Source organism: Sphaeramia orbicularis, chromosome 11 (genome assembly GCF_902148855.1).
Source record: "Sphaeramia orbicularis chromosome 11, fSphaOr1.1, whole genome shotgun sequence".
In the NCBI taxonomy this organism is placed as follows: Eukaryota; Metazoa; Chordata; class Actinopteri; order Kurtiformes; family Apogonidae; genus Sphaeramia; species Sphaeramia orbicularis.
In genome coordinates this window covers 12,452,179-12,466,945 of record NC_043967.1, presented here as the reverse complement: position 1 = coordinate 12,466,945, position 14,767 = coordinate 12,452,179, and the positions used below count along the sequence as shown (strand labels likewise).

At 34.7% G+C, this 14,767-nt stretch overlaps 1 protein-coding gene across 1 annotated transcript in view; it reads right to left on the bottom strand.

The window, feature by feature from the left end:
- ctnnal1 (catenin (cadherin-associated protein), alpha-like 1) overlaps window positions 1-14,767 on the bottom strand; it is a 237,406-nt gene that overhangs the window by 61,780 nt on the left and 160,859 nt on the right. The window contains exons 5-7 of the mRNA XM_030147833.1: window positions 13,007-13,096; window positions 9,906-10,076; window positions 1,918-2,118 (exon numbers count right to left, since the gene is read on the bottom strand). Coding sequence (XP_030003693.1) covers window positions 1,918-2,118; window positions 9,906-10,076; window positions 13,007-13,096 — 462 coding nt within the window. The remainder of the gene's footprint in view (window positions 1-1,917; window positions 2,119-9,905; window positions 10,077-13,006; window positions 13,097-14,767) is intronic.

Genomic DNA, 14,767 nt, shown 5'->3' with positions numbered 1-14,767 from the left:
TGAACTGAACCTCATGGAATATCTAAATAATGTGACCATTAAAGACTGGGTTTAAAAGGTTAAAAAGACCATTGAACTGAAATGTAAATTTAACTTCAGATCAAATAAAAAACAATAAGCTGAAAATAATGAGCATTTACCCTTTAACCCCTGATGTGTCTGTGGTGCTCGTTCTGTACGTATTATTTATTTGAAATATTCCTAAAAGATCAACCGTTTTCTCAATAAGAAAAATTTCAAAACTTGCTGACAGACTAGACCTTGTGTTTTCCACAGACATCTGAGCATGCTCAGTGCAGCCCCCACCACCTGTGGAAAGGGGGGCAAAACACAGAGCAGTGAATGAGACTGACTCACTGTAAAAATAGATGGTTTTGGGCTTTTTTATTTGTTACACTGTTTTCCTTCTTTTACATTGGAAGGACAGTGTTTTGAAGTAGAACTGAACCTCACAGATAAACATTTCCTTTCACTCATACTCATCGCATTAACCCTCCGGTATCACGTCCAGCAAGGCCCTTACTAAGCACCAAGTGTGCCTTTTTGGCACACTTGTGGAATAATGTCAAAACATTTTTCGTACAGGTTGTTTTTAATTCTTTTACACTTTTTTCTATTTCATCAACTTGAGCCGTAAATAAAAATACCAAATACTCAATAATTGTCACATTTTTTAACCCTTTAAATGCCGTGTTTGTAATGTAAACAAACCTTTTTTTTTTGGATGCAAAAAACACCAGTTTTTTTTTTTTTCAGCATACTGCATAAAAAGTGGATCACACATTATTTGATTTTTGCAGCCTGGCATATGTCAATGATTAACAGTAGCATCGGTTAATTTGCATTATTATTTTTGGCGCTAGGTCAAATGTTCAAAAATACTAGCATCTGTCACCAGGTGTTCCAAAAGGCACACCTATAAATCAAACTATTAAATATTATATATTAAGTTATTTTTCTGCTCTAATTTCATTTTATTTTTGTAAATCCAGGTCAGCTTTAATCATACATATCAAATGGAAGAAATAGTGCGTTTTAGGCACACTTGGCAGACAGATGCTAGTCTTGTAATTTTCTTTTGTTTACAATGTGCAAATTTTAGTTGGTGGCCAGAATTTTAAAGATCATGCAAAAATGAACAACTTTTGAATTCTAACCTTATTTAAATTGTGAAAAATAATATGAGGTTTTTTAAAATGAAGTGCAAAGTGTGCCTAAAAGGCACACCCGGATACCGGAGGGTTAATTCACATTTCACACTTTGACCCGATACTATATCTTGAAAACAATAGTCAACAAGCACTTTATTGGTGAGATTTGTCTATTCATTTGCTTTTGTAATTAATTTGTTAAATTGTAAAGATCTTTTATGGACAGCCTGTAGTTTGCTTGTTTGCTTGTAGACAATAACGCATTTTATATTTTCTATTTTATATTCATGCTCTTTGTCCAAGTGAGTGTCGGTCGATCTATAGGGGCACCTGTCTTTTTATTACTCTTATTTATGTAATTTTTCATTGTTTTTTTTTTACTTTTTACCTTGTTAATTTCTTCAGATATTTTTATGCTGAGCTCTTGCAACTCATTTCCAATGCAGTTTTTCTGCAAATGGCAAATAAACTGACTCTGAAGTGTAAGTGATAATTCCCCTCATTAAAACCTAAAGTAATGCACCTGTTTTAAGATTAGAAGCAGTGCACGGTACAGATATTTAAGCTATTTGCAGCAAATAAAAAATGTCATCAGAGGAGGAAATAAATGCTCTAGTTAAGTGCTGATACCGGAAAACTCTTATGATTACGTAACCTTTAGAAAAGTGGGACCCTTTTTACGACCCCCCCCCCCTCGGTATAGCATATGTACTTATGAATATTCCTGTAGGTGTCTGTGCATCTGTGCTCGCTTGTGCCAACATACCGCCTCGATCCAGGCGTGAACCAGCTGCTGAGTGTCTTGGCGAGCCAGCTGGCACAGGCTGAGAATGGCCTGCCGCTGCTCGTGGCTGGTGTAAGCCGAATCGGTGAAATCCTCCGTCCTCTCCACCAGCGCCTCCAGCTGACCGCCCATGCTCTGGGGTGATGAGGAGTACAGGTTGTCCCGCAGGCTCTCCACACCAGACTGCACAACAGGGTACAGGGTACAGGGGAAGGGACAGTTCAGAATCTGAGTTTTGGGGATGTGAGTTAAAAATGAGATACTGGAGGAAATACATCGACGGCTTGATCACAGTCAAGGTGTACAAGTATATTTGCATCAGTTATTAATCAGTATTGCAACAAGATCCCCCCCAAAACCATTCCCAAAAAAAGGTTTCTTTGGCCATCTTATTACTAGATTTTGCAGTCCTCCAAATTTGAAGAAAATCGGATAAAAACTGATAAAATGGCGACCCAATGAGCGTGAAAACGTGCACAATTTTATTGTTATAAGAGCAAAATTATTGTACATAATGTTTTGTAACACGATAAATAATTACTACTCAACTCCTGTGTCTTTTTTATTACAAAATACACACATCACATTGCTTTTCATTTATTGATCATTTTTGTTGAACAGCTGTTTGATTATCAATTCTTATTTTCGGTATTAAGACAATCAACCATTTTGTTCTGTGTTAAGGGTTAGTGATGTTTGAGTATGTAATGTGCTGTGCCATTTGTGATTGTTATATTTTTGTAGTTTTTCTGTTCTCTTCCTTGTGTGTGGGTGTGTTCTCGTTCCCTCCAACAGATAGTTGTTAAAGGAAGATGAGCTGCAGGTGTGCTGTTGCTCTGCTGGCTGCAGCTGATTGGTGCTTCGGAGATGAGCTGGGAAATTTAAAGGCCAGATCTTCATTCCTCCAGAGAGACTCCTCTCATTCCATCCCCCCCTCTGTGCAGACCAGCCTGTTGTAATTTTTTGTTAGACTTTTGTGAAATCAGCTATACAAGGAGGGAATCTTTTTCTTTAAGTTTTTGTTAGGTAAGATTGGTGTATTTTGGTTTCCTTCGTTTGTGTTTGTAGACTATTGATTCCCTACCTGATTTAATATTTCTTTTTTTTTTTTGTAAATAAATATCTCATATTGCAGTGCCGTGGTTGCTGGTCATTTTGTTAAGTTGCTCCTGTTTGTTAAGGGACATGGAGGGAGGGGAGTCTCAAACCATGTTGTGTCTCGGCAACCCCTAGACCGAGCACAACATCTGAAAACCCTTCTTTTACAGCCCTTTAAGTGTAATAATAGAATGTAGGCCTGTAACAGTACACAAAATTTTTGGTTCGGTACGTTTTTGGTTTTCAAAGCCACTGTTCTTTTTTTTTTTTCAGTTCGGTATGGGAAGAAAGAAAACCCCTCAAAATGTCTATTAATGCATTTATGAATTTTTTAACATTTTTCCCCCAATTTTTGGAGATAATAGAATATAGAAAAACAGGAATAATATAATTCTGCTGCTATAAATCAAATAGAAAATAAAATAAATTATTAATATTACTAAATGTATTTAAACATTAGTATTGCACTTTTCCCTGAAAGCTAGCTTCGAACAAACAAGAAAAATCTAATCACAGTTCTGTCAGTTCACATTCTGCAGAAAAATAACAAAAAAAATTCCATATGTAGTGCAACATTAAAAAGAGGGTAAACTGGTATTCTGTTTAAACAAACTGAAGAGAAACACTGACAACACAATGAACCAAATTATTTATTTTAGGACAGAGAACAAACTGTTTAGGACATTGTGTGTATTTGTGTGTGCCTGTGTACACGGGGGATTTTTTTTTTTTTTTTTTGTCGGAACCGGGGTATGGGGGGGGGGGGGGGGGGGGGGGCGCAGTTATATACGTGGGGGTGCGGTCCATAACTAACGTAATGAACGATGTCGTGAAACGAAAGTGAAACTTTACATACTTTCAACATTCTATTTATTCCTCTATTATACAGCGTGCGTGACAGACAGACAGACACACAGACAGAGCTAGTGTCAGTGTTTTAGAAGTACTGTAGCTCATAGGGGCCAAACAACGTCCGTCTTATTAACGTCTCCTTCCTCGTTGTTGTCTTTCACCTGAACCTGAACTGATCCAAACTGGACTGTACTGATGGTGGAGGGTCTTCAGTCTCTTTCTTCCGGGTTCACATCATATTTGTTGTTTTTTATTAACCTTATATCAGCTGCTATTTCATATTTCGGGTCAATTTGTGCCCCTTCAATATGTCCGTGTGAAACTTGCACAGATTTAAAGTTCCGCATTGAACGACGTCTTTCATTCCTTTTTCTTTTTCTCATCATACTGTGCTGTTTTGGTACAGCTGTATACCGAACCGAACAGGTGTGTATTGAAACGGTTCGGTTCGGTACATGTACCGTTACAGGCCTAATAGAATGGGAACCTGTTATTTCAGTATTATTATGACTAAATATGCACAACTAGACAGATTTTGGTATGCTCCCTGGCCGCAGAAAATTTGGAAACAATGTGACAAACGGATGTTTACGTCCAACCGCATGTTTTCAATGGCGCATTGTTCACCAAAATTCCTGTAGTGTCCGTACACCAATATACTTCCATCAATAATATGGCGTATATGCCTTATAGATATATTGTTCTAACTTGTTCACAAAAGTTTCTTTCCTCCTGTACCAGGAAGACTTAGTTCCAGATCTAACACAGATGCGACCATGTGGTAAGCCAGATTTCTATTCCAATCTTGTAGAGTCCGTACACCAAGTAGTGTCCGTACACCATATTCAAAATATGTGGGTCTAATTTTATTGTTTCTGTCAATATATGGAATTTTTTCAGCATGCATGCTTTGGACACGACATCTATGCAATAAACAATGCATGATTATCCTGAGTGCTGAAACATTTGTATATCTTTGTAGGTATTAAATATGGAGGCTATTAGGCTGGAGTGTCTGTACACCCAATAATTTCTGATTTGACAGGGGTACAAGCCTGTGAAATTTTTAGTAGACACCATAAAACAAAAATATTTTGGACTTTAAAAGAGAAATATCAGACAAATAAAATGGCCTGTCTGATTTTTTGATAGAGCATTATTATTTTTATCTATTTGTGTACCCTTTCTGGTACTCTTGATTGTGATCAGGCCGATGACCGAAAAAAAAAAAAAGAAAAAATAAAAAAAGAAAAATCTGATTATAGCAGTACATTTGACCTCATCATTAACCCATAAACATCCACTGACATCAAAAGCATCTACTGATCTAAAATGTTTAATACCTGTTGATCCATTAATTTGTTCTTCTTCCACAGATCTTGTATAATAATAATCTTGTATTTTAGTCTATCATTTTGCTCTTTATTCTTCTTTACGACACTGTTTTAATTGTACAACTGTTTTATGTTTTTAATCTATTCTTGTATTTTTCTTTTATTTTTGGCTTTTCCCTTGTAAGTCGCTTTGGAAAAAAGTGTCTGCCAAATGCATACATGTAAATGTAATCCTATCAATACATGTAAATAATTGGTGTAAAATACAGTTTGTCATCTTTTCATGGTTATCAGATATGACCCATTTGGACGTTCAGAGGCTCCGTAGTTACCATGGAAACACCGTCATCTTCTGCAATATTGATTCACCAGTAAAACCCATGGAGTTGAATCAATGACAGTGGATGGAGACACTTGTTTAAATGTTCAGTTCTTGGTATATTTTGCTGAAAGAGGTACTTTTTCTTCAGTTTTCTTTGTTTTTGATATGACAGGGTTTCTGCAGGTATCAGTAAATCTAATTTAATGCTTTTTAATGCCACTTTAAACAAATTTAATGCCCATGTCCAACTGCAGATACAGTTTTATATATAGTTTTATATATACATGATGGTTTACTGTCGACAGGCTTTAACCGGGTTCGGAATAATCTAGCATTTTCCCATTTTTCCGACATTTGCTAATATTCCTTCCTATCAAAATTATTAAATGTTTATATAATCTAAATAAATCGTGAATAACAATGCTTTTTTTCATCAAGTGTATTAAATTTTTTAATGCCTCTGGACATTGAATTTAACGCTTTTTAATGCCCTTTAAGGCCTTAATTTTCACAAAATCTATTTAATGACTTTCAATGCTTTTTAATGACCTGCAGAAACCCTGTTATATGTTCAGTTATTGATATATTTTGCTGAAAGAGGTACTTTTTCTTCAATTTTCTGTTTTTGATATAAGGCTACTTTAATCTGAGCTTTTATGAACATCACATGATCAGTGAATTAATACAGGAAAACACCAGATTTTCACAAAAAAAAAAAAAAAAAAGCAAAACACACAGGATAATATTACAGTAAATGGTGATAAATGACTTCAGAAAGGTTAAATATAGGGAACAAATCATGTGGGAACTGCCACAAAAGTAGCACTGGGTCTTTATGGGTTAAATAAATAGTATTATAGCCTATTGATTTAGCCATATGACAACCTTGAGTCTCCAAAAGTGCACAATAATAAAAAGCTACAGAGCGAACAACATAAAAGCTAATGCATTTTCCCTGTTTTATCTTTTTCCTTTCATTTTAAGCAAAGTAGGTCTCCATTCGTGTGTCCTAAGATGACAGGTTTACATAAGGCACTACTTTTATTTAGAGTCTGCCATTAATGGTTATGATGCTACTCATTAAAAGCAGTATGTATCTCAGGTCCTTTTCAGTTTGTTTTTTTTTTTCTCTCCTCTGTGGAAAAAGAAAAAACAACAAAACAAACACCTGAGATTTTTTTGTGTGTTCTTTTTTTTTCCATTTGCCAAAACATGAGGATGAGGACAGAGAAGATTAGTCCTAGTACAGTTCACTAGTGACTCATACAACTACATGATCCAAATTATACAACTGATTAATGATACTTTACTGAGGCTCATCTGAATTTAACCTCTTCACATCATCACACACTTGAGCCATGTTTTAACTGATGCAACCACATGGTAAACACAGAATCTAGAGCAGGGGTGTCAAACTCATTTTGGTTCAGGGGCCACATACAGCAAAAAAAAAAAAAAAAAAAGATCTCAAGTGGGCCAGAGCAGTAAAATAATTCCTTTATAACTTTTAAATAATGACAACTCCAAATCAATCTCCTTGTTTTAGTAGAAAATGTAAAGTTACAGTATGAAAATATTTACATTTTCAAACAATCCTTTCATAAAAAAAATGAGAAAAAACTGAACAACCATGTTGAATTTGAAAATTTTTCAGAAAAATAAGGGCAATTTTAACAATATTATCCAATCCAACTTTATTTTGTAAAGCACTTTAAAACAACCACAGTGGACCAAAGTGCTGTACGGAAAAATACATAAAAACAAAAATAACAGAGTAAAATACAAGAATGGAATAAAAGACAGAGAACTGTAAAAATGAAATAAAATTAAAAAAAAAACGTAAATAAAAATACAGAAGAATCGATAAAACCTAAATAAAAGAATAAAATACAAGAACAGATTAATCGATAAGTATTATGTCTCAACTTATCATTTATACATCTGCATTACAGATCGCAGTGGATTTAAAAGGACACAAATCCTTTACATTTTATTGTTTTTTAATTTTTTTTATGGTTTTATTGGTTTTTTTTTGTGTGTACAGCACTTTGGCCAACTGTGTTGTTACTTTATAAATAAAATTGGATTGGATTATATTTAGTCAGAAAGTTCAACAGGCATATTATTGATATTGATGTCCTAGCACTTTCAAACATTCCATTTTAAATATATTATTATGGTTATTCTGTTGTTTTACTTGGTATTTTTATTTCACTGTTTTTATTGTACAACTGTTTTTATGTCTTCTTAATCGATTCTTGTATTTTAGGTCTATAATTTTTGCTTTTTAATCTTCTGTATGACACTGTTTTTAATTGTACAGCTGCTTTATGTCTATAATATATTCTTGTATTTTATTTTATTTATTTTTTTCATTTTGGTTTTCCCCTGTAAGTCGCTTTGGAAAAAAAGCGTCTGCCAAATGCATAAATGTAATGTAAATGTAAAATTTGGGAATTTGGAGTTATCATTATTTATGGGCTATTAAGTTATTAATTTACCAATCCAACCCACTTCAGATCAAATTGGGCTGAATCTGACCCCTGAACTAAAAGGAGTTTGACACTTTTGACCTTTAAATCATCAGTGTAATTTTTGCTTTTCACAAATTCATCCCACAGGTCCGGATGGAAGCGCTGGTGGGAGGATTTGGCCCACAGGCCGTGTGTTTGTCACCTGTGCTCTAGAGGATGTTCTCATTCAACTGAAGTCTAATGTATGCATTTTGGACTTCCACCTCTGTCATTAGCATCACTCTAATGCAGTGTTTTTCACTCTTGGGGTCGGGACCCCATGTGGGGTCGCCTGGAATTCAAATGGGGTTGCCTGAGATTTCTAGTAATTGATAAAAATAAATAAAAACATACTTCCTATTGAAAAATATATGGTGAGTTCAGAGAGACAATCCCAATCCATAAAAGACATGACAAACTGTGAGTCTGAAACTGAAGCACTGTGGTACTGTTAATCTTTCAAATGTTCATTGTGGTCGGTTTCAGATGCTGCAGCTCTTTCATAATTCATAGTTTGAGTTCTTGTTTGTTCAGTATTAATTGTCAGCCTTGTAAATCCAAGATGGACTGACTGTACATATCCTGACCAAGGAAAATAAAATTCTCACTTTGTGCAGTAATCTACACCTGGATTTACTGCCTCCATTCATAATAATATACATTATACAGATTAAATGTCGCCTAAAATTAATGTTTATTTGCAACATAGTATAACAAACTACACTGCATGATCAAAAACAAATTAATTTTTGCAAAAAAAAAAAGTCTCAGTTTTGAATGTCTGGGGTCGCCAGAAATTTGTGATGTTAAAATGGGGTCACGAGCCAAAAAAGGTTGGGAACCACTGATATAGTTTATAAGCATCAATATTTCCTTAATGTTTAATGGGAGATTTTTCTTCCTCAGTGAGATGTGAAGAAAGTAGATGGTTAATTGTGGCAGAAAATTACTATTTAGTCAGAGCACGAAAAATGTATTGGAAATTTAAAGGTAGAACAATTAAAATCAGTCATGGATAAAAAAAATAAATAAAAAAAAAATCATTGTTGAGAGAAATTAAGTAAAAACCATTTTTGAGGCATTTTGGAAGCAAAGATAACAGTTTAAGCCAAACTAGTCAATGCAATGAAATGATATTTATCACAATATAAAACTATATTATGATATTTAGATACCAAACTGGAAGAAAACTCCAAAGCACTGTCTTCAAACATTAAAATGCCTTTATTACCATGGCATGGTCATATCTAGACCTTATTTGTCTAAATATTGATGTTTATAAACATCAATATTTATAAAAATCAATATTTAGTTTAATGAGAAATTTTTCTTCCTATGTGAGATGTGAGGAAAGTAGATGGTTAACTGTGGTAGAAAATAATTATTTAGTCAGAGCACGAAAAATATATTGGAAATTTAGAGGTAGAACAATTAAAATCAGTCATGGATAAAAAAAAAAAAAAATCATGGTTAGCAAAAAAAACCCCAATTTTAGCAAAAAAACAAAAAAAACAAAAAAAAGTCTCAGTTATGAATGTCTGGGGTCGCCAGAAATCTGTGATGTTAAAATGGAGTCACAAGCCAAAAAAGGTTGGGAACCACTGCTCTAATGATAGCACTGAACTACAACTAGATGATGTTTTGAGGTTTTTGTTGCCAAAACTAAAACATATTGACATATTCATATTTGTTTTTTATTCAAATCTATAATCCACTCGTATGTTACAATGTGCTTGCTTTGCTCACAAATGCATCAGCTGACACACCAACATGTCACATGGGCATCCCTAACCTTAAGCCTTTACCAGGAAATATGTCTAATTATTCAGGAAGTCTGATTTCTGACCCTACCTTGAAATCCTTGATGCCGTTGTAAATGCTGGCAGGGAGGATCTTGTTCTCGCCGCAGCTCCGAGCCTCCGTAACTATCTCGATGACCTGCTCCAGGGCACAGCGCATTCGGTGGAAAACGGCGTCTTTGTTGATCCGAGCCGACTCGCAATCCGGGTGCCTGAGGCAGGTCTGTGGAAGAAAATGAAAATATGAAATGTCAAAGCTCATGGCCTTCTGAAGACTTTTAACTTCTGTTGTTTTCATGGATTTCCCCCATGATTATTCTCTTAACATTTCAGTTCAGTGATCAGTTTTCATCACAGTTTTTTGCTGATTGCTTAAGCACTATTTTTCAACAACACTTTGTAAAATTCTACACACTAAAAATAAAACCTTATGACATTGGCTAAACAGCGCTTGGCTTACAAAAGCATACATTGCCTCAAAACTTCCTTGTAAAAAATCATTGAGTCTATTGTCTGAATAAGCACATGAATCAACAACTACACACTGATAAAATAAATGATTGACTTATTTTTTTGTGTAATCATAACAAATTTCCTCACATTAAAATCACAAACAAAACCAAGAAACTAAAAAATGAAGAAAAATAAACACAAAAGTAATCAACAACGTGCAAAAATTAACGCAAATAAATGATATAAATCAAAACAATCAACAAAAACGGATAAAATAATCACAAGTAATCAACACAATGAAAACAAATGAACAAAATTCTGAAAAAAAAAAAGTACAAAAATGAACAATATAATCAACAAATGATCAAAAACTAACATGTAAACAAAAACATTTGTGCAGACAAAAAAAAAAAAAAAAAAAAGAACAGCAGAACTAGGGGAGGTCTTCTTATGGATCTGAAAATAAGCCTTAATGTACATCACATGCAATGAAACCTTGTGTAAATCCCTCATTTATATTTACAGTTTTCAAAACATGTATGATAAAACCAAGTATAAATCTGAGTTGGTCCAGTTAGTTCAGGGGAGTCAAATATAAGGCCAAAACTGGACCTGCAAAAAGTCCAATCCAGCCCATGGGATAAATTTGTGAAATGCAAAAATGACACTGAAGATTTTAAGAGTAATTGGTGTCAAACTCATTTTAGTTCAAGACCTGTAAAACACTATAATAATAACCTATAAATAATGACAACTCCAGTTTTTTTCTTTGTTTTAGTGTAAAAACAGTAAAATTACATGAAAATGTTTACATTTGCAAACTATCCTTTCACAAAAAATGTGAATAACCTGAACAAATATGAACGACATGAAATGTCTTCAGAGAAGTAAGTGTAATTTTAACAATGTTCTGCCTGTTATAAATGTTTTGTGTATTTTTAGATCCACTGTGATCTGTAAGTTGTAATGCACATGTGTAAATAATAAACTGAGGCAGAATATTGTTAAAATTGTACTTATTTTTCTCAAGAAATTTCAGGTTGTTCATGGTTGTTATTTCACATTTTTAAGACAGTTTATGGATGTAAACATTTTCATTATATCATTTCTTTTTTTTTTTACCCACTTCAGATCAGATTGGGCTGTATGTGGCCCCTGAACTAACATGAGTTTGACACCTATGAGTTAGTTTGACACTGTTTGGGATGTAAACAGCAGTGGTGGCTGCTCGTCTTTCAGAGAGGGGAAGCTCATTGTCGGCTCTGACCAAACCAACAGTATGATTGATTTAACTATCTACAAAACAATATTAAACTTGAACAAGAAATGATTCAATTATGTAACTGAAACAAGAAAACATTGAAATTATGTTAAATTGAAACAAGGAAGTACAATGAGTGTGTTTTATTTACAGTGCAAGAAATGAACAAGTCATTTCATAGTGGTTTTCTCTGATTTCACAGCAGAATGTGCGACGGTATTAAACTGAACTGTGTCAGTGAAGGAGGAGATCTGAAAACAGCTGTCAATCAAATGGGATTCAGCCTTTCGACTGATCCTCCAATCAGCACGTGGAAGCCCGGTGTCCAGCCCGGCCAAGCTCCGCCCACAGCTCCATTCACCCCCAGAGACGCCGAGCATCCGGGGGCGGGACAATATCGTGGCATTTATCCAATTACCGTCCAGTTTTGAGGCAATGAAAAAAACTGTTCCATTCAGTCCCATTGAAGTGCATGGACGCTGAGCGTCTACGGACAAATGCACTGAGCAGAGATCGAATGAGAAAACAGCGCAACGGGAATGTATGAGAAGTGAACAACATTGAGTCTATTGATTTGTGATAAAGCTGATTCTGAATGAACTCATCTGTGAGATGAACGTGTTCTAACACATTTGGAGTCAATGAAATGTCAACACAACCGAACATATTTAACCATTTAATTTTCGTAATTTTAGTGGAACCCGAGCTTCCCTTGCAGTCTATGAGAAATCGCCTCTGGTAAATAGTTAATCGATTATCAATTAATTGTCAATAAGAATTTGTTTGATTAAATTATTAATTGTCGGTTAATTGCCCTTTTCCACGTCTTGTCCGAAGGCTGCCAGTTTGTCCGTGCTGCGATGCCACGGCTGGGATAGCCGGTCATCGAACTGGATCATGGTGTTGAAGAGTTAGAATGGCTTTAGGGACATGGTGGAGTGAAACACAGTCTGTTTGTGGGAGCGATTCACCCTGGCCTAAACACACACACAAATGTGGGGTCGGTATTGGATCGGAGCGTTTATTGCGTTTACTGCAGAATTTCTTTAGTTCTACTCTATAAATGTCATTGCCTGTACTGTATCCAGTGGTTCAATAAATCAATCATTACGGAATATGACATGCTTTTTTCATGAAGTATACAACCAATATTTAGCTTTTATTCTCATATAGACCCTATCGAAAGAGAAATTCAGGTTCTCAGGAAAATCACTGCTTATCAATTAATCGTCAATCGATCGATAAGGTCAACCAACTAATGATTAATGAATTAATCGATAATTTGCATCCCTACACTCTGTCAATGCATGGGCTGACTGTCGATGGGCCTGGGTTGCATAATGTGAGACATGAAAAAGCCCTGAAAAGACCCTTGTGTATGTCTTCCATGGACTTAAACCGCAGGCGTCACTCCAACTCTCCCATATGGACTGGTTTACCTTGGAGGCTGTGAGGAGCATCATGGTGCATTTCTCCAGTACTGCTCTAGCGGCTGCCATCCGGGCTTTCTTCTTCTCATCCTTCAGGTCCTACAGCACAAACACACACATACAGCAGATGGTGACGGGTGGCTTCACTCCAGCTGCAACTTCTGACAACTCCTGGCCTGACTAAAGGACACGAAGCTCTAAATCTATGCAAAACATCTATTTCAACCTGGAATTAAGGAGCACACAGACCCCCCCTACAACGTCACACACACATGAAACACAAGTTAAGTTTCATATAATAAACACAGATGACACTGAAACAGGAAAACAGACATTAATGACTTGTCGTTAGCCTCATAGCATAATTACTCAAGTCATACACAAATGGACAAAAGTATTGGGACAAACTGAATTCAGGTGTCTATTTTTTCAAACAGGGGTCTTCAATACAAAACAATAATAACAAATGTTATAATGTAGTTTTATATTATGACAAATATCACTGTATTGGTTAGTTAATTTCTCTCAATATTGATTTTTTTTTTTATCCGTGACTATGATTTTAGATGTTCTATCTCTAAATTTCTAAACTATTTTTCGTGATCTGACAGTAAATAATAATTTTCTACCACGACTATGATTGAATGAATGGTTTATTTTTGCTTTGTACAGTAATCACCACACAGTGCAACAACCACAATAAACACAAAAACCAAAAAAAGTAATAGAAGAAGGAGAAGCTTATTTTTTGCCAATCCTTTTCACCTGACACCCCACTTACATTAATTTAAATGTGGACATCACTGAGTATTGTCATTATAACAAAACAAAAACACATCTACCATCTCCCATTTAATATTCCTGAATGATCTTAGACTTAAGGCATTTTTTAACAACTTAAATTCATCATCAAGTCCATTCCATAATTTCACACCCATAACCGAAATACATCTGGACGTCACATTTGTCCTCACTTTCATACATTCAAAAATATAAAGACCTCTAAAATTATAGTTACTCTCTCTTAATTTAAAGAACTCTTGAATGGTATTTGGAACAATATTATTTTTTACTTTAAAAATCATCTCTAATATTTTAATGTATATAATATCCAGCAATTTTAAGGTATTAAGTTGAATAAATAAATTATTAGTTGCTTCAAAATATCCTACTTTATTAATTATTCTAATACTAGTTCTATAATAATAATACTAGTTCTAATCTATACTAGTTTTTCCTGCATTCCCTCATATTTCAGCACAATATGTTCAGTAGGGCACAACTAAAGAACAGTATATCATGTGTAGGCTGTTTTTATTTATCTAACCATCTACTTTCTTCACATCTCACTGGGGAAGAAAAATCTCCCATTAAACTTTGAGGAAATATTGATGTTTCTAAACTACATGGACAAAAATATTGGGACACATCATGTCCACAGTTGTAAGATGTCCTGTTCATGATAATTTGACATATAAACATCAATATTAATAATCAATATGATATTTATCACAACGGCTAAAATTTACTTAGGAGGTCAAATGAGTGGCCATTCTTGTCAAAAAACAAAAGTTGTAAGAAATGCATAGAACTGTGTTGAAATAATGCTAATCCATTTGTGCACAGACTACTGATATTATTTGACAGTGGAAGCTATATTTTCAGAAATATTGGATTTTGAATAGAACGTGTGTGTGAAAACTTTTGCTGGTGGACGGACGTGACATTACCCATGATGCTCTGGTCAGTACCAGTACTTTATTAGGAATA